Source organism: Theropithecus gelada, chromosome 1 (assembly GCF_003255815.1).
Source record: "Theropithecus gelada isolate Dixy chromosome 1, Tgel_1.0, whole genome shotgun sequence".
Taxonomy (NCBI): Eukaryota; Metazoa; Chordata; class Mammalia; order Primates; family Cercopithecidae; genus Theropithecus; species Theropithecus gelada.
In genome coordinates, this window is record NC_037668.1 from 183,141,704 (window position 1) to 183,162,844 (window position 21,141).

Genomic DNA, 21,141 nt, shown 5'->3' on the forward strand with positions numbered 1-21,141 from the left:
AAAATGTGGTAGTGCCTACTACTTCATCACAAATGATTAAGGAAATGTACAAAACGCTGAAAATTAGTGAATCTAAACAAAGACTATATGGCTATACATTGTATCACTTTTCTGCCTTTTTGGCAAGTATCAAGTATTTGTAAATAAAAACTCATGGGCAAAGGAAAAAATTTTAAAACCTGAAGCAAATAAAAATTTTAAGAATTAAGATAAATTTCTCATTTCTTTAAGATATCCATGCTCTTAGTTGTTTAAGATAAACAAAAACACATACACATTGGATAAAGAAGCAATTTAACATCTCATCAATATTTTTTCTTTAGAGATGCCAAAACAGTACCATGGAAAAAGGGCTATCTGGGCTGTGTCACTTCCCTGTCATGTGACCTACTCTGAACTACGTATGTGTATTTGTAAGATCCTTTTCCAACACTACCAATACGCACTGATGCGGTAGACCAATTACTAACAAAGGGACTAACAAAAGTAAATGACATTTTTGTTCTGAGTTTGTTAGACGGAACTAAACTATCTATATCTAGAATTTTACTTAATAAGGCTTCTATCACTAACTCTAGGAATTCTAGACCTATGAAAGATCTCTCCCCTCTACTTGGTTCAATGAGAAGTTAATATGGTACTCACCGTGTACTGCCAATCATAAGGTTGATACCAGCAGCTGAGGGTCTAGAGATTTGACGGATCATGTTCAGCATACGTTCATTTACAGGGTCCAACTGGCTGATGATAGCAGGTTGTTTGGTTACTTCAACAACAAGAGCCTCCATGGCTGCCCGGAGACCGGTGATACAGGCAGCAGCTTCATGAGATATTTGCAGTTTAATCCTAAAGTGGCGAAAAACATTAAGAGAGGGAGTATATGAAGAAAAAGACCATTATCTCTCAACCTCACACATGGCAAGTTAAAGAATGAATTTAACTTCTTAAGCATTAATATTTTTAAAAACTACTTATAATGGCCCCAAACTTAGGCAAACACAGATATGAAGAGTATTAATAATCAGCACTAACCTCTTAAAATTCACTGCTACTAGCAGGAATCTTAAGCCATAAAGTCTATCAAGCCAAATAAAATACAAAAACATATGTAATATGTAATAAACAAAAAAAAGTCCAGCAATATGGATCATTCAGACTTCATTATTATTTTTTGAGACAGAGTCTTGCTCTGTTGCCCAGGCTGGAGTGCAGTGGCATGATCTTGGCTCACTGCAACCTCTGCCTCCCAGGTTCAAGTGATTCTCCTGCCTCAGCCTCCAGAATAGCTGGGACTACAGGTGTGCGCTACCACACTGGGCTAGATTTTTTGTATTTTTAGTAGAGACAGGTTTCACCATGTTGTCCAGGCTGATCTCGAACTTCCTGAGCCCAACTCATCTGCGGCACCCAGCCAGATCATCCAGACTTTAAAAGAATGAATTAAGAGACCCAGAATGCTGGCATTTTCTAGGTTTTCAAGAATATGATGGCTGAGCCTACTGGCTATCTATTAAGCTCTATTCCATTTTTGCCCAGTGCTTGCCACTAGTTTTGAATCAATATAGAGAGTATGTGAAAGTGTATTCAAGTTTCACTTAGATTGATTCCATAGTGGTGTGCATAGTGGTTAGACATGGCTCAAATTTCTAACGCATCTGCTGCTACTGGAATCCGTTTAAGTATATAGTATGCAATTAAGTTAGATATAATTAGTATATATTTAAGTTATAATTAGTATATAATTAAGTTAGATTAGCAGCTGAATTCCATCATATTATAATTCTAAGAATTCAGTTTGGAGTTCACATCGGAAAATCCATACCAGTCATCTACAAGCACGATCTGCCCATCAGATTGGACTTTCTTGGAGGCAAACAGAAGCAACTGCAGGGGGGTGACTAAAGTCATGCCTTTAGCAGAGATGGCTCGAGTTCGAATCTGCAAATGGAGAAAGAGACAGTACAAAATGGTTGACATTCCAACTTTCAAATACCGCCACATACTGTGCTTTGAAAATCAAAATTCATATTCCTAATGATTGTGAAGATAATTTCAACTTTCAATGTTAACTTTTGTAGTCTTTTCTTACCTTTTCACCAAATACAAAGAAGGGAGATGGGTACTTCATGTCTTGGCTACTAAAAGGACAATTAACAGATGATTTGTGGATAAGCGCATTACGTCCTTCAGTGGTGAGAATCTTTCTCTTTTCCTTATGATAGCATACATTGGGGTACACACCAAAGGCCAGGAGGGAGATAACAACATCCAAATTATTATCTGGTCCAGTGTTAGTAAACACTTGTGTCAACAAACAATCTGTTAAGAGGAGCAGAGTGAAAAGAAAAATCAGATAACTGGCTGATCTTCACATTACATGCAAACTATTCAAGAAAATTCAGAGAACTGACTCTTCCTCTCTTCACATAACCTGTCTGTAAAACTTTCTCATCTGCTACTCTTCAATAGTTGTTAGTTGTAGAGAAGATGGAATGATAATCTAAGAGGACACCTACTGGAATGAAGGCTGATGTTTTTACCCAGTCTACACTTTATGAGTACTTAGCTACTGACTGGAAAGCGTGACAGTCAACCGCTGAAAGCACAGACATATTTTGTTCTAGACAAACGAGTTCTAGCCTTATAACCTCCTAATTGGATAAATTAAAGACAATTTATACCTTGGTGCCTGTTTCATTACTTATAAAATGCATCTCAAGACTCTAGCACATAAAAAGTTTTCCCTTTCTTATAATTCTGAGGAGAAACTAACATTTCAGCTGGCTTATGACAGAAGAGAACCACTCACTACTCTGTTAAGTTATTCCAATCACAGCCGTTAAAAATTTACCATCTTGCCCAACTACCTTCTGTCTCTCAACAGTCTTATCTCTGGTTATGCATTCCAGTTCTCAATGTTTTAGGAAATAATTCTATATTTTAACCTAGTTGGAAAAGAAAAGTACTACAGTTCATCTTTATATTAAAGCCATTTAAAATTTAATGTGGTAGAATTTACTTCAAGTCTAAATGCTAATCAATTACTTTGCAAACCACTATAAGGTTATCAGCAAAGTACTCATTCTGGGAGCTGGACCAGTATCCATGAGAACTAAGAAATAGTTGGGAATATATAAAAATCATAGGGTCTAAAATTTGAAGCTAAAATACACTTTGCTGTCAATTTGCATGTACTATATAAATGTCACTTTAAAGGTATCTTAAGAATGGGAGTCTTACCTTCTGGAAACCCAGAATTAATCAAAATCTCTTTGAGTTGAACTTTGGCTTCCCAAGTCATTCTTAGTGTAGCCATATTAAGTCTTTTGTGCTCACAAAAACGTATCTCTGCTTCTTCTCCACCCATTCTAAAATAAATCGGTATGAGAAATCATTCTCTAAGACCCGAGAACTAAATACAAATGAGAAACTACAGACAGACCACCCAAATCTTACTCATACCTAGCATCATCCCAGGCTTGGAATACTGATAAAAGGGCTACGTGATCAGAAAATCTGTTTCCAGCAAAATTTCGATGGATATAGCCCAGCCGCTTTCCTTCATTGATGAAAGGCTCTGGAAAGCAGGTAGCAGCAGCAATGGTACAGATAGCATCTCCCACGCTGAAATACACAAAGACAGTTAAATTCAGACTAGATCACAATATTGTTGTCAGCAGCTCAGGTAGTACTGTCGACTGTGGGTTGCAGTCTTTATGGCTATGATTCTGCTTTTATTTGCAATGAAATTGGCTTAACAAAGAACTTTACAGCTGCTCTCTTCAGAATCAGAGAGAAAAAAAAAAGGCGCGCTGACATTCCAATGGTCACGTACTTACCATAATTATGACCAAGTATATTTTTCCTTTAATATTCTCTCTCTCTCTTCCCCATCATACCAAATCTCTTTAATCTTCAACATTTTCTGATAAAATAAACCTCTTTTCCTGATGCTGCTCTTTCAAGACCAACTATTAATAACGAGGGACCCTCCCACCCCAGCCTCCCAGAGTGCTAGGATTAAAGGTGTGAGCCACATTGCCTGGCCTGCTTTTTACTTATGAGAAATCAGTGCCCGTTTCCCCATGTTGGGCCCAGATATCCATCTACTGGAACTGTACATTTTTTTCGTGTTATACTTCTCTCAATATTTAAGTATGTCACTTCCCTTAAGAACATTCAGGATTTTTTTGTCTGAGCCAATACTGCTTTTACAGGGAGAAGAAGATTCAGAAATTCTACCACTTAATGAAGAGAAATAAAACAAAGCACTTACTAGAAAATACACCCCATTATCATCATTTTCCCAAAACGAGGCTCAATGGGGAGTTTAGCCAGGATTCGTCCCAAAGGAGTCAACTCATCATTGGCATCTAATGCATCAAGCTCTGTGGGGAGATAGTTTTTTGTGAGTAGAAACAAATGAACACTAATTTTAGGCAGACAAAACATTACTTTCTAAATTAAGGTTAAGAGAGTTTAGACTTCCTCTTTTGTCAAGCCAACTGCTAGTACCATGTCTATAGTCAACAATTCTCTTTACTCAAAAATAGAACAAAATCAAAATCTGGAGCACTCAACATAAGGAAGGTACTACAACTACATCCTGCAGGTTATAAAAACAAATACAATTCATATTAAGTCTATAAATACAGTATTAACTATAATAGCAGCATAAGTTTCTATATGCCATAAGAAGTCTGACACTCAACTGTTAATGTTTTAGAAAAAAAATAAAATCTGGAGAAAATTCTGAAGTTACATAGCAGATAAATGCTAGATTCAAAATTCAAATTCAGATCTAGCTCCAATGCCCTTAATTTTCACTGCACTATTTTCACTGCTTCTAATAAAACAACTTCAGCAAGAAAACATAAATGTTCCAGGCTGGACGTGGCTCACGCCTGTAATCCCAGCACTTTGGGAGGCTGAGGTGGGTGGATCACTTGAGGTAGGGAGTTTCAGACCAGCCTGGCCAACATGGTGAAACCCCGTTCCTACTAAAAATACAAAAAATTGCCAGGTGTGTATGCCTGTAGTCTCAGCTACTCGGGAGGTTGAGGCAGAAGAATGGCCTGAACCTGGGAGGTGGAGGTTGCAGTGAGCTGAGATCACGCCACTGCACTCCAGCCTGGGCAATGGAGTGAGATTCTGTCTCAAAAAAGTTCTACGAGATTCATATGAAATTCTGTGGGTATCCTAAGTTATGTTCTGATCTTTAGTACATAGTTAAGAGATGCCTTTTTAAGTTTTCTTTTGTAAAGTAACACTCACTGTCCCTTTCTTCCCTCTCATTGCTCATTAGAACAGAGACTATATTAAGTACCTAAGGTAAGACTGGAGGCCTTGCTATTATTATCACGGCCCTGTTGACTACATCTTGATTCATTTGTTGTGTTATCTGCCAGGATAAGACAGATGGTATGATTAATATCTGTGTCAAGTAGGTTTGTATTTGTTAAGTACCTCTAAGAGTGTGTTCTGCTTCAATCACAGCATCCAAAGGGGGAGGTTCAATTGCTTTGGCCAGAAATTGGCCAATTCCTCCCAGACGCAGAAGTTTTATGCTAAGAGCAATTTCATGCAATGGTGTTCGGAACATCTCTGGTGTCATGTGGGTTTCAAGTCTGAGAGAAAACAAGCATAAAATAACCATCCTCCTTGTGTATACGCAGATGTTAGTTTAATAAACTTTTTTCAGCAAGGTAATCAGGGATAGAGCTGCCCTTTCCTCATCCTTTTATTTTACAATTACCATCAAACCTTTTATCATTCACTATACACACTGTTGACAAAATTTAATCTGGCTGCATAGTGGTTTCTGACCTATCCCCACAGCTTGATGGCCTTTCCAGCTGAGAAGAAAAATGAAAAAATTATCCAAAATCTCGAATGCTATTAGCTCCACCCATGGTCTCCTCAGGCCTTGCCTGTTGACAAACATGGGTTAAAAACGACAACACCACTTTTTGTAGGATAACTCATACTAACATTTCTCTACAACCTCCCACCTTCCTAGTTCATGTAATTTTAGTGCCACTAGAAAGGCTCTTACAGATGTAACTCTTTAAAATCCAAAACTTTTTGACTTCTGACATGACACTTAAAGGAAATGCTCACTAGAGCGTTTTGGATTTCATGTTTTCAGATTAGGGATGGCCAAACTGGTAAATACAATGCAAATATTACAAATAAATCAAAATCCACTTCTGGTCCCAAGTATTTCAGTTTTAAAAGAGATATTTGACCTGTATAAATTAACAATAGCAAACACTTATTGGGAGATCATGATGTGCCAGACACTGTTCAAAGTATTTTACATTATTAACTCATTTAATTTCTTATACTAATCCTATGGGTTAGTCATTATTTACCATATTCTTTTTACAACTGAGGAAACAAGAGAGATTAAGTAACTTAGTATTGTATAGAATGAGGAAAACTCAGGCTTAAGGAGTAACCACTTAGTGTTATACAACATATTAGACACAAATATTATTAAAATCTAGGTCTCCATATTTCTAATTCTGGCTTATTCTCTATAAATGATTCATGATAAAGATTCTTAAGAAACATTTACACCTGATTCCAACATGGCTGGCAAAACTTAGATCAGCTTAAATTTGCAGGTTTACATAACTGCGTTATGTCTGTCCCTACAGAGAACAGAACAAAAATCCCTTACTAAAGGTCAAGAATTGGTCTTACCTCTCAAAACGAGCTCGGCTGCACAGGTGAAAGCAGAATCCAGGCCGTACTCGGCCAGCTCGCCCTTTCCGCTGCTCAAGGTTTGTTTTTGATGCCCATACTGTAGCATAGTTGGTCATATTGTTGTGAGCAGTGAAGAGTTTCACTTTCTGCCTACATAGGAAAGACTAGTTAATTCTAAGACTCATGTGTATCATCAATAACTATTACATATCCACTAAGTAGTGAATCCTTTCCACTATGTAGTTAAAGTCATGCCTACTTGTGATGTCTATTCATGAATGGCACAAGTAAAAATTATCAATTTGACTGCGCACTCCTAGTTGTCAACCTACTGAAACGCAATGTAACATCCACCTGCCACTTACCAGCTGAACTGCCTTGGCCAAACTTTCTATGCCATTACCTACCTTATAAGAGTTTTTTTTTTTTGGTAAACGTTAAGTAAATTAACAAATGCTAAGCATTTAAATGGAATATGGCACATACACAAAATAAAATAATCATTTAAGTCATCTCTATTCCAAAGTTTAGTGTAACCTTTAGGATATCTATATGTAGTGATGACTGTGTGGTCCTTCTGAACCCCCAAGCAACCTCAGATTCCTTCAATGTTACATACAGAGACAGCTGCCACTAAACTACTGGGACTGGCACAGAATGCTATTTAACATTTCCTAAAACGGATGTTGGCAGCAAATTGTTTTCATTGTCAGGACACACTAAGGAATTATACAGAGAAGTTATGGGGCACAAGTTGGCCAGATATAACCAAGTTTCAACGTTTTTGTCCTTTCAATTGATCAATTACCATGTAATGCCTGTATCTACACAGAATGTCTCCTGGCATATTTTCCAGGCTCATCTCATACCAAAATGAAGACCTTTAATCCATAAAGGAGGGTCCTTCAAGGTAGGATATTTGTCATGTGCTAAACACTGGTTATCTTTATTGATCAAATAGCATGCTATAGTATGTCAGAGATCAATGGAAATACCCAATGGGAAATAAGCGAAACACCAGCAGCCAAGAGCAATGAGAAGTAATCATCAGTTACAGTTTCAAGCTTTGTCACTTTCTACCATAACTGATTTGCAGTAATCAACACAAGTAACTACTCTTAATTATCAATTACCTATAATGCTATATAGATGCACAATAATTTTGGAGATATGAGAACACAGGAGTTTAAAAATAAGGTGTTTTTGATTCTGTTAACTGGTAAGAAGTTTCCAGTTGGTAATACTGTAACAGGCAAATAGGTTTCCCAGTAACTTACTTGCAGGAGTCAATGACATAAACAACATCGTTTATGGTAATGCTTGTTTCAGCAATATTTGTGGACAAAATAACCTGTGAAGAAAGAAAAATTACATTCTTATTACATACTTGAAAGGACTGATTTCCTTATGTAACAAATGACAAGAAAATTACAGAAGTCCTAAAAAGATCACCCAATAACTGATTAATGAACCATCTACTAAGCTCAGAAAGAGAAGACTCCTTTTTTCTTCCTCAATTTAGATGGGTTACAATTTTTTGGTTAGCTCTTTGAAGGCCTGTAACATTTGTTTAGTATCTACCTCGCTTCCAGTCCCATCACTGTAATGTTTAATATTTACCTTGGTTACTCCAACTGGTACTGGATCAAACACTTTGCGCTGTTCCTCTCGAGGAATCTGAGAATGCAGAGGTAGAATCTGATACCGATGGCTTCCTATATAACAATACAGAACAATCAGGGACTAAAAACAGGAGCTGGTTTCAAACAGCTCTCCATTATACATACTATTATTCAAAGGTAGAGACAACACAAAATTTTGTTTTCACATACTGGCTAAGGCACTAGCAAAAACATTCATTTTCACTCTCAAATACGTGAGAATTCAAAGATTCATACCAAAATGTGGATTCATTTCCAAATGCTTCTGCATAGTATAAATCAAATTCCAGCCAGGCAAAAAAACCAACACAGCTCCAGGAACATTAAGGGTTTCAATGTACTTAAGTAGAGCTTCGATGAGTTCAAAAGGAGTTTCCTTTTCGTTCAATTGAGACATGCTCAACCTTGTTTCTGGACCATATTCATCACCACAGATCAAGTTGCAATTTGCCTGTAAAAAATGGGGAGACATATTTTGGACTGTCTCAGTTACTACAGCTCATGAGATAAGTCTTCTAGATTTCTTCCACTGACTCTAATGACTTATAATGTCATTATTTATTCTAGTTGACTAGTCACACACTATAGAATACAGAAGAAATTTAATTTCCAAAAACACAGAGCTTACATCAATATACCGAACTTTTCTACTAACTAGTACTTCTCACAGGATAGGACTAAAACTCAAGCGCAAACTTTTAAATTTGACTCAAACCTCTCACGGAGCCTTCTACCGAGTACATTTCTTTTTTACTATTACTGAAATAATGTAGTATTCTCCAAAAAGTTTACATTAGAATCAATGATAAAACAAGTTGAGAAAGTTGTTACAATTGTTTTTTTCCTGCTAAATTTTCTAATCTGCTGTTCATTTACATCTTCAGATCTTTTGATTAAAAAGATATAATCTTAGGTTTTCTAGCAAATTCTGTATTGCTGGCTGGCTCAGTCTATATTTCCAGATAATTCATTTTTATACTATCATTTGTCCAACTCTCAAACACTACAAAGTAAGTCTTTCCTGTTTCTCCTAGGAAATCCCTCATTGCTCCCTGATTTAATACTCCGTCCACCTGATGTCATCTCCCGTCTCCTGTAGCTAAAGCTATAGCTGCTGTCTCTTAAACTTTATTGTATATACAGATCACTTGGGGATCTTGTTAAACTGTAGATTCTGATTCAGTAGATCTAGGGTGGGGCACAGGATTCTGCCTTTCTACCAGTTTCCCAGGTGCTGCAGCCTACTGAAAACACTTTGAGTAGCAAAACCTTATACAATAGTGTTGTCTCTAACCATGCCTGGCCTTTAAACATCGTATTCTTTCTTCTCTTTCTTTTGACCTTTACGCCAGAAATAATTTAACTCGCGATAGAAAATAGCTTGTCACTGAACCTGGAATTTTTTGCAGTAAAATACATCAATTAATCCAAAGGCAGACATTAGAGTTTTTTAAAAAGTTTTCTGTAATGCTAATACACTGCATGTTATATTAACTCATATTTTCTCTGCATTGACAACTTGCCCATAATGGAAATTCTTCATGAAATTCACTTACATCATCATCCTCACCACCATCATCATCCTTATCCTTCTTCTTCTTGTCTTTTGGTGGAGGAACAAAGTGGGTCATCTGAATGCAGTCTTCCAGAAAATATTCTGCCAGGGACAATCCAGTCAGGTTAAGTACTATCAACTTTCACAATGGGGCAGACTCAAATTCATTTGTTAATTTACAGTTCAAAACTACTTTAATACCCCTCCAGTCTGATTCTTCACAAATGCCAAAAAATTCCAGTAGCAATAACCTTATTTTCCTAATCAAATTCAGTGTTTCCCTCTCTTAGACACTGAAGGAGGGTGAGGTATCTTTTATACATGTTCCCACAGAGTCAGTTGGGGTATCCTCTGTGTATAACATTCAACCAAACGTTTATCTATACACTTCCTCTGTGTGGGAGTTATACATGAAAGAAGTAACTTCAATACAATATACCATAGTCCATCCTTCCTCTATCAGTAGGCACACACAAAACGGCTTCTAGTTAATCTGAAGAAGGATCTCAATGCAAGGACTGGAAGATCTGTTAATCAATTATGCCCGAGATTCTCAGATGGCCCCAGAACGTCTTTATAATCGAAACATCCTCTATATCCAAGACTCCCAAAGTGCCATTCTCATCACATCATATATTTTTTTTTTTTTTTGAGATGGAGTCTCGCTCTGTCGCCCAGGCTGGAGTGCAGTGGCCGGATCTCAGCTCACTGCAAGCTCCGCCTCCCGGGTTCACGCCATTCTCCTGCCTCAGCCTCCCGAGTAGCTGAGACTACAGGCGCCCGCCACCTCGCCCGGCTAGCTTTTTGTATTTTTTAGTAGAGACGGGGTTTCACCGTGTTAGCCAGGATGGTCTCGATCTCCTGACCTTGTGATCCGCCCGTCTCGGCCTCCCAAAGTGCTGGGATTACAGGCTTGAGCCACCGCGCCCGGCCCATCACATCATATTTAAGGGCACATCTTATCAATATGACTTACTCCTCATGATGTTAAAACCTGATCACCTGTGGTAGTGCCTGCCAAGTTTCTCCGCTGTAAAGTTACTCATTTTCCCTTCTTCCCACACTGTACTCTTTAAGAAGTTATTAAACGCAGCCCACTCAAGGCTTAGGTAGTTCAGGCCCACTTGTTTGAAAAGTGGGGAGACCATTTACATAAATAATTTAAAATTCTTTTGTAAGAGACACTTGTCGCTACTCTTTTTATTAAACCACTTATTTAAATAGCAGTATAGACACATACGTATTTTATATTTTGGTAATCTAATACCATGTTATTTTTTTTCCTCAAACTGTTCCAGCTTTGGCCATTGCGAGCTCTTTCAAGTTGGCTCCTGTGTCTCCTTATCCCCATCGTTATGGGCTTTTAGGCACTTCCTTATTTTAAGGGACAAGATGTTCCAGGCTCATTTTTGTATATACTGTTTCATCCTAGCAGCAGCCATTTCTCTGGTTCCTTTAACTGGAGAAGGGCATTAAAAACAAAATCTGGATGTGGGGCATATCCCTATCAGGTGTCACCGCTTCTACTCCCACTCAGCACACAGAGCTAGGAAAAAATGTGTATGTATACTAACACATGTATCCACATCTACCTGTAATTATTTCTGTATCTATCCACTTGTATCTCCATTTAGCTAAACACAGTTCATACCGATCTCTTTGAGTATAATCCAGTACCATACGTTTTGTTCTGGCAATCCCACTTATTCTTCTCTTTCTAGTAGTAAGAAACTGAGCTCCCACCGCTTGCCATTCATTTACTTATATGTCAATTCCAGTACACATATTCAGCAGCTTTAGAATTAACCTGCACCCCAGTGAATTACACTGGCTTAGCCATAACATCACTTCATATTTATCCACACTGTTTCTCTCTTATTTTCATGCCCTCAATTAGAATGTGCCATAATTCTTTTTATTCCCCCACAACTACCAGATGACTATCCTAGAAAACTGTGATAACAACTCCTAAAGATAGTAAAGGCTGGGCGCAGTGGCTCTAGACTGTAATCCCAGCACTTTGGGAGGCTGAGGCAGGCTGACCGCTTGAACACCTGAGTTCATAACTTTGAGACCAGCTTGGGCAACGTGGTGAGACCTTGTCTCTACAAAATATACAGAAATTAGCCAGGCGCGGCGGTGTACACCGGTAGTCCCAGGTACTCAGGAAGCTGAGATGGGAGGACTGGTTGAGCCTGGGAGTCAGAGGTTGCAGTGAGCCACGGCATCACTACACTCCAGTCTGGGCGACAGAGTGAGACCCTGTCTCAGAAAAACAAAAAGATACTAAATAACTCTCACTTATCAGAAATACATAACCTTGATATAAGTCCCTTAATCTTAATTCAAAATCTAGTTGCTCAGGCTCTAAAAAGGATTCTTAATTTGATCCTGGCTGTGTAAACTTTTAATAGTAATTCCCATAATTACCTATACACCACAGTGATTTCCCTTTGATCATACATTTTAATTTTTAAAAGTTTGGCTTCATAAGTAAAGGCCTGGAAACTTAGTGGATATGCAAACTACAAGTAGCAAATGAAACCTGGTCTCATTTCTCAGACTGTACTCACTACTGTATAAAAATTACAGGTAAGAGACTCCTCAAATATGCTATGATACATTTGATACTATAATTTGGTCTGTATTTTAAGCATTCTTTAAATCATACCTCCAATCTCCAGGATTAAGAAAATACAAACCCTACTGTACAAAAGCTGTTCCTATACCGCCCCCACAATATTACCTTGAACTGGGTAAGTCCTCCCATAAACTTCAATGATGGGGCAATTGAAGAAATATTCACAGAACATGCTGGTATCAATAGTAGCGGACATAAGAACAATGCGAACTTCAGGATAAGCCTGAACCACATCACGCAGTACTACCAGAAGGAAGTCAGTCTATTAAAACACAAACAAAATGTTTGAAATTACATTAAGTTTATACAACAAGCTACGCCTGAAAGAGTTATACAAGAGCCACAAGACATCAATTAAATTCAGTTTCTTAGATGGCTCATAGAAGTGCAAGATAAAGGACCACAGTGGGTCCTTTATCAATTTTTAAGATATCAGTAACAATTTTTTTTTTTTTGAGACGGAGTCTCGCTCTGTCGCCCAGGCTGGAGTGCAGTGGCGCCATCTCCACTCACTGCAAGCTCCGCCTCCCAGGTTCAAGCCATTCTCCTGCCTCAGCCTCCCGTATAGCTGAGACTACAGGCGTCCGCCACCGCGCCTGGCTAATTTTTGTATTTTAGAAGAGACGGGGTTTCACCGTGTTAGCCAGGATGGTCTCGATCTCCTGACCTCGTGATCCGCCCGTCTCAGCCTCCCAAGGTGCTGGGATTACAGGCGTGAGCCACCGCGCCCGGCCAGCAATTTTTAAGAACAGTTGTAAGCCTAACAGTTGTAGAGATTAGAAATGAGTGCTACTGGCCGAGCTCGGTGGCTCACACCTGTAATCCCAGCATTTTGGGAGGTCAAGGCGGGTGGATCATCTGAGGTCAGGAGTTTGAGACCAGCCTGACCAACATGGAGAAACCCTGTTTCTACTAAAAATACAAAACTAGCCCAGTGTGGTGGCACATGCCTGTAATCCCAGGTACTTGGGAGGTTGAGGCAGGATAATCACTTGAACCTGGGAGGGGGAGGCTGCGGTGAGCCAAGCCATATTGGCCAGGCTGGTCTCAAACTCCTGGCCTCAAGTGATCCATCTGCCTCGGCCAACTGTATTTTTAAATTTTACTTACTTTATGGGAATGCATATTTTATGCTGTGTTGGGATTTCCTTTTTTACATACAACAGCATTGCTAAGAACTTAAGGAGACAATGCTTAACTATTTGTTGTGATCTAGACCTACACTTTCCTATTAGTCCCAACGAGATTATCTCCATGTTTATTAGCCAAATGTTTCCTCTTCTATAAATTGCCTGTATTTTTGCTCATTTTTCTACTAAGTTGTTTAAACTTACTGATTTGTAAAAGTTGCTTATATATTCCTATACTAACATACTGGAATCTTCGAGCTTGTGGTTTTCCTTAAAGTATCTTCTGATTAAACAAATGACCTTAATTTTAATATAGAAGAAAACACTGATCTTTTATTTCAAAGTTAGTGCATTTCATGTTTTCAGCAATCCTTTCAGAAGGTTTAAGACTATGCTGCCCAATACAGTGGCATTAATCTGAATTGAGATGTACTCTAAATGTAAAACACATACCAAATTTTGAAGACATCGTATGAAGAAAAAGAATGCAAGATATCTCAAATGTAACTTTTAAAATTAACTGCGTGTTGTAAATATTTTAGATATTCTGGGTTAAATATGTTTAATTTCACCTTTTTAAACATATTAGAAAAATTTAAATTATGTGGCTTACATATTTCTTTTGGACAGTACTGACTAGAAGACGCTTATTTATATTTTTGTATTTTCTACTTCAGTGTTTGAAAAACTCACGTCAACATATTTAAAGTTCTCAATCTATATGGAGTTGATTTTTGTACTTAGTTATGAGGTAGGGAACTGATTTCAACTACTTTGAAATAAACATTAGTTTCCAGTTCCATTTACTTAATTGCTTATTCCCTTTCTCACTGATCTGACATGCCACCACCGTCTCCTATGTAACATACAACATACAATGTGTTGTGCCCTGCCTTATCCCATTTGTCAACTCATGTACCTCACTGTCTCGATTACTTTAGCTTCAAAACAAGTCTTGTTATCTGGAAGGAAAGATTCTCCATTCTGCTCTTCTTTAGAAGTACTGGCTATTTGGGGCCATAAATCTATCTTTTTAAGTATTTATAATCACCTCATCAAGTTATATGGAAAACCCTGCTGGGATTTTAATTAGAATTGCATTCAAAACGTGAATCAACTTGAAAATAACTGATATGCTATTAAATCCTTCTATATATAAACATGGTCTTTTCTTTTTCAGTGTTCTGTAATAAAACTTATTTTTCTTGTAGAGATCTTGCATGTTTCTGTTTATTCTTAGGTACTGAAAACTTTGACTACTGCACTGATATTTTTCTTTAAGTTTTATTCTAGCTATTTGTGTAAGTATAAAAAATGCAACTGCCTTTGGTATATTAACCTTTTATCCAGCCATATTGTTAAATTCTATTATTTGTAGTAATTGGCATGTAAGTGCACTTGGGTGTTCTAAGTCAGGTGACAGAACTAGGTAAGATTCTTGAAAGAGAATGTGAAAAGCTTCTGCAGGTGGGGCACGGTGGCTCACACCTGTAAATCCCAGCACTTTGGGAGGCTGAGGTAGGCGGATCACCTGAGGTCAGTTCAAGTCCAGCTTGGACATGGTGAAACCCTGTCTCTACTAAAAATTCAAAAATTAGCCAGGTGTGGTGGTGGGCGCCTACAATCCAGCTACTTGTAGGCTGAGGCAGAACTGCTTGAACTCGGGGGTGGAGGTTGCAGTGAGCTGAGATGCAGCAACTTTACTCTAGCCTGTGCAGAAGAGGGAAACTCCAAGACAAGACCGGACCAAACCAGACAAGACTGGTCAAGACCAGACCAAACTGGACAGGACTGGACCGGACAAGGTTTCACTGTGAATAGTACACAGACCTCGAGAGACCCATTCACCTCAGCCTCCCAAAGTGCTAGGATTACAGGCGTGAGTCACCGTGCCTGGCCCAGACTTACTTACATCCTAAGTCTTTTAAGCTGACCAAAACCACTTACTGTTTTACAAAAATACCAAGGATAATCCATGACATTATTCCAGTGTTTGGAATAATTTAAACCCTAAGAACACAGCTACATTAACCCATCTATTTGCTTTAGCTTAGTTTTGCCAAAACTCAAGATGTTTAACAACAACAGATAAAAAAGTGAGAGGAGAAATTTTTAAGAAATGCTTTGAGGCCAGGAGGGTGGATCACCTGAGGTTAGGAGTTTGAGACCAGCTTGGCCAACATGGTGAAATCCTATCTCTACTAAAAATACAAAAAATTAGCCAGGCCTGGTGGCAGGCACCTGTAATCCCAGCTACTTCAGAGGCTGAGGCAAGGAGAATCGCTTAAACCTGGGAGGCAGAGGTTGCAGCGAGCCGAGATCGCACCATTGCACTCTAGCCTGGGTAATAAGGGTGAGACTCCGCCTCAAAAAAAAAAAAAAAAAAAAAAAAAATTATGTGTTACAGATTATCTATCATAAGATCTAAAATCCAAATCCTTTTATTGACCTTATTTTAAATTTTATTAAATAAAAAGTACATCAAATAATGTCACATTTCAAGCATAACAGTTAAATTTTTTTGACTGTTATGCTTGAAATTGGGAAATTCCCAATCCCTGGACACTACTGATTTGTCACCACAGACCAGATTTGCTTTTTTCTAAAATTTCATATGCATAAAATTATATGGTAAGTATTCTTGTCTCTAGCTTCTTTCTTTTAGAATAATGTTTTAAAATTTATCTATACTGATGGATGATGAATCAGTACTTTATTTCTTTTTGTTGCTGAGTACTATTCAATTTTATGACTTGTGATATTATGAAATATATATTTGGTCTTTGACCCCCTTTCCTGGTATATAACTCCTAAAATACTTAGAAACTCTGAAGTTATGTCTTGTGTTTGCTAATGATTGACTGAACTTACGGCTGATAGCCCCTGGGTAACTTCAGGATGGGGGATGGGAGAAGAAAAAAAAAAAAAGAAGAAATGCTTTGAGTCACAGTTGACAGTTTATATAAGCATGCTGCCCATGCACTGAAATCTTTGAAAGACACTATACTACTTGGCTTGGATATTGTTTTATATCACTGAATTGCATAGCAAGTTGATTTTACACAGGTTTTGCCAAGGACCAAAAGAGGGGTTGGAAATAAATTCTAGTTTCTTCCTAATTTTGGCATGATTCTCATTAACATCTGAAAAGATCAGAGCTGAAAGCATCTAAAAAGACTCTTAATTATAGGCTAGGCACAATGGCTCATGCCTGTAATCCCAGCATTTTGGGAGGCTAAGGCAGGTGGATCACCTGAGGTCAGGAGTTCGATACCAGCCTGACCATCATGATGAAACCCTGTCTCTACTGAAAATACACGATCAGGCATGGCGTCCCAGCTACTCAGGAGGCTGAGACAGAATTGCCTGAATGCGGGAGGCGGAGGTTGCTGTGAGCCGAGATCGTGCCACTGCACTCCAGCCTGGGTGACAGAGTGGGAATCTGTCTCAAAAAAAAAAAAACCAAACCATTATAAAATCTATCATAAACTTCCAATTCAAGGAAAAATGAATCATAAAAATTCCATCAGCTATTTAGTCATCAATCATTAGTTCAATTGCTGAATTATGCCAGCTATTACTGCAGTTATACTTTACGATATAGGTCTTCACCTCCAGAATGCTTTGTGTAAAGTTTAATATGGGTAAAGAAAAAAAAAAAAAAAAAGATTGAAGAATCTCGCTAAAAAAGGATTTTCAACATCTTAGTGATTGAAGTTCATGGTTTTCATAATGATAAAAACGGGGGAAATGGAAAACAAAGCAAAGACATTCTACTGATTTCTGTTAGAAACAGCAAAATTAGTACCTTATTGTACCTCTCAAGTTACTTACATTAATGTCTCTTTCATGTATTTCATCTACAATTACATGACTGATTCCTCGAATGCCTGCTTCTAATTTTCTTAGGAGTACACCTTGAAAAGAAAAACAAGCAACAAACTATAGAAAAGTTCAAAGAAGCAAATCTCTGAACAATTATATTTCAACTAGGATACCCCAGCATCATTTTAGAAAACAATCACATTTACACTTAAACTATTAAAAAGTGATAATGTACTATGAAATATAGTTTTCAATGATTTTAGGATTTCATTTTCTCTAAGCTACAAGATCTAATGGGTATATCATACTTTCCACGAAGGAAAAAACTGCCAAGTTTTATTTAAACGAGAAATCTGAGACTGGCTCATTATTTCTTTCCAGTCATTCTGTTCTGCTATCAAGTTTTCTTCACTAACACCACAATATGGACCTCAAATGAAAGATCAAAATACATTACTGACCTACAGTACAAAACATTATACTGGCATGAGGACGAGGAAGTATAGACTCAAATCGAACACTGTAGCCACAGCTTTTTCCAGGCTCTTCTCCTCTTTCAAATGCAACTCGCTCTGCCACAGAAACTGCACTGATTCTTCTGGGCTGAGACAGAAAAAAAGTAAAGCGACTTAACAACTACAAAGTTAGATACACTTATTAGCATTTTTGGATTATTGTAGTAATCCAGCTGAATAATTAACAGAAACAATAAAATGTACAAAAAATACTATTTGATTCTATGGCAGACTAACTTAAATGTTGTTTTTTCATTTTGTATATAAAATGATTCTACAATTTGTCATTGTCTCCAACTCTTAAATAGTATTCAAAGTGATTTTCCAGTAACAGGGCACAGCATACATAGGGGGGTTTGTTTTTGTAACTGACTGCCACACTAAAAACACAGTTTTAGAAAATTATTTAACTGAGACCTATGGGAATCAGGAAGGTGAACAATTGCCTTCTTGGCCATACGTACTGTGACAACCTTCTGCTCAGTTATTAACTCAGCAAACAAACATTCAATGCACTTTTGCATCAGGTGCCAGAGAAGGTGCTAGAGATAGGAAACTGAAATCACTGTTTTTGATGAGCTTACACAGCAGGAAAAACTGACTGTGTATTGCTATTTCCAACAATCAATCTGCAAAACTCTAAGCGGAATGCTATAGATTAAGTGTTGGACCTTTTTATGAAAACTATTCTGAAGTGTTCCATGTCTTCTAAGTACAAAAACAATCTTTACTTGGTGGATACTATGAGGACATGCCTAATGTACAGCTACAGAGGTACATGAAGATTTATATACTGCATGCTTTTAAGTTGCCTTGGGTTTGATTCTGTCTAAAAGTTCCTGATGACAGGCTAGATTTCAGTTCCTTGTTTGAGAAAACTTTTTCTGAGTTTCATACTTACTTAAGTATCTATTTGATATCTCATGTTAGGACATGACTAGGAAACCAGAGGCTGATGTAATATTTAATATAAAACATGATTTTAATTTCTATTCTCCTAATACAAGAGTTAATTCGGGTATGAAGCTAGTAACATGTAAAAGTATACTATCACTGGGCTCATATTTATCCTGCCCATAAAGATAGAAGAATGAAAGCTACTTCGTTGAACACACTGTGTAGAATTTTGGTAGCTTTTACCGATCACTATCTTCTTTGTACTAAACAATCCTTTCAATAATCTTATTTAGCAATGGGTAAGGATTTTTCCAGCTATTTCACCATTTTCTTGGATTTCTCTATATTTCATAGAAATTACCGAAGTTCTGAAGGTTCAACTCCTGTAAGTCAGATCAGCTGTTTAAATATCAACACATCAAATATACGCACTTTCATCCAGAGATTTAGTGAGAACAAAATGAGATACACGGTGCTCTGCACCTCAGTTACCCTGAAAAATAGTGTTACATGAAAGTATGAGCTCTGTATCTTTCCATCAAGAGTCCTACATACTTGAGTCAAGGAATGTGAAAATGATATTTCACTAAAGGTATAAAATGTAACCACCAAGTTTTCTACGTACTTTCAAAAAGTTGCTTGCATTCTACAACCTATCATCCCCCTTTTCTACTACTGTCTTTCCTATAGTTTTTCTTCTTTTTTTCTTTTCTAACACTTCCATTAATAGCTGGCTTCCAGAAAGACTTAAAATATTAGGATATTTGACTCTTCTGAGGTGTTGTGTTCACAGGCTACTGGTTCTCAGAGATGGCTTTGCCACCTTGGGGTTATTTTCAAGTCTACAATCCTTGTGGTTTCCAGATTACTCCTAAACTGAATATGCGCAGGAGATGGCCTGTTTCTCAAGCAGTTATCTATTTTAGTTCTTAACTACCCACAAAACACAAACATCTTAAATCCCAAGGAAGCCACGATAGGTTTTAAATACTAGTACAGGAGGTGCCTGTATTACCACATATTACTAGTTACAAGAAGTGCCTGTAAACCATGATCAGAAGCACTTTTTGCTAAATTTGTAAGTATGACTAGAACATTAATTTCAAGACAACTATTCCAACACCAAAGAAATAAATGACCCCGCAATCTCTTTCCCGTATTTTGTATGCTTCTCTGATTTACCAACTTCCAGTTTCCTCAACAGCCCTTGACTTAAACAAAAAACTTTTAAAATACATATTAAAAAGAGAAATTTTTCATCTCTCGTTGATTTGACTAGAAATCTGTAATTTTTCTTGAGGGGAGTGTGGCAAAATGCTTAACAGTTAAAATATGCATACCCTCTGACCCAACAATTCTATGTCTAGGAATTTAATCCAATTAATCGAAGAGTATACAAGTATGTTCATCCCAGCATACATATGAAAATATCAGAAACCATCTTTAACCCTGGTGCAGTAGCTAGCCAGTGAATTCCAACATTTTGGGAGGCCAAGGCAGGAGGAATGCTGGAGGCAATGAGTTCAAGACCAGCCTGGGCAACACAGTGAGACATCATCTTTACAAAAATAAACATCAGCTAGGTCTGGTGACAGAGGCCTCTAGTCCCAGCTACTCCAGAGTCTGAGGCTGGCGGGTTGCTCCACCCAGGAGTTTGAGGTTGCAGTAAGCAATGATGGTGTGTCCCTGCAATCCCAACAGAGTAAGACCCTGTCTCTCAAGAAACAAAAAATTACTCCCAGGTTCAAGCAATCCTCCCACCTCAGCCTCCAAAGTACTTGGGACTACAGTGGGGAGCCATCACGCCTAATTAATTTTTGTATTTTTTGTAGAGATGGAATTTCGCCATGTTGCCCAGGCTGGTCTTAAACTCCTGCACTCAAATAATCCAACTTTCTTGAACTCTCAAAGTGCTGTAATTACAGGTGTGAGTCACCAAGCCTAGCCTGGGTTTTGGATTTTTAAAAAATTATTCTATTCTTAAAATTTCCCCAAGGTGTATGTATTACTCTTGTAGTACACAAAAAGCAATAAAAAAATTCTAATTATTAATTCTTAGCTCATTAGAAATATTCACAGGACAGGCATTTTTTGTGGGATGACAATGCTTAACCTGAGAGTATCAATGAATATTTAAACACTTCTCAGACTGCATGCCACCTTACAGCATATGAAGATGCTCTCATCCCTTAAATAATCTATTGCT

At 37.7% G+C, this 21,141-nt stretch overlaps 1 protein-coding gene across 3 annotated transcripts in view; it reads right to left on the minus strand.

The window, feature by feature from the left end:
- The window catches only part of DHX9 (DExH-box helicase 9), a 48,598-nt gene that overhangs the window by 1,676 nt on the left and 25,781 nt on the right, over window positions 1-21,141 (minus strand). For 2 of the 3 annotated variants that reach the window (XM_025368297.1, XM_025368306.1), the window contains 15 exons: window positions 17,985-18,126; window positions 17,533-17,615; window positions 12,674-12,830; window positions 9,929-10,029; window positions 8,610-8,823; window positions 8,332-8,426; window positions 7,989-8,062; window positions 6,709-6,861; window positions 5,467-5,627; window positions 4,277-4,388; window positions 3,463-3,624; window positions 3,241-3,368; window positions 2,090-2,319; window positions 1,823-1,938; window positions 646-846 (listed from right to left, as the gene is read on the minus strand). In XM_025368297.1, the coding sequence (XP_025224082.1) occupies window positions 646-846; window positions 1,823-1,938; window positions 2,090-2,319; window positions 3,241-3,368; window positions 3,463-3,624; window positions 4,277-4,388; window positions 5,467-5,627; window positions 6,709-6,861; window positions 7,989-8,062; window positions 8,332-8,426; window positions 8,610-8,823; window positions 9,929-10,029; window positions 12,674-12,830; window positions 17,533-17,615; window positions 17,985-18,126 (2,129 nt within the window). Of the gene's footprint in view, window positions 1-645; window positions 847-1,822; window positions 1,939-2,089; window positions 2,320-3,240; window positions 3,369-3,456; window positions 3,625-4,276; window positions 4,389-5,466; window positions 5,628-6,708; window positions 6,862-7,988; window positions 8,063-8,331; window positions 8,427-8,609; window positions 8,824-9,928; window positions 10,030-12,673; window positions 12,831-17,532; window positions 17,616-17,984; window positions 18,127-21,141 lie in introns of all 3 variants that reach the window. The other variant, XM_025368289.1, reaches the window with a different exon arrangement.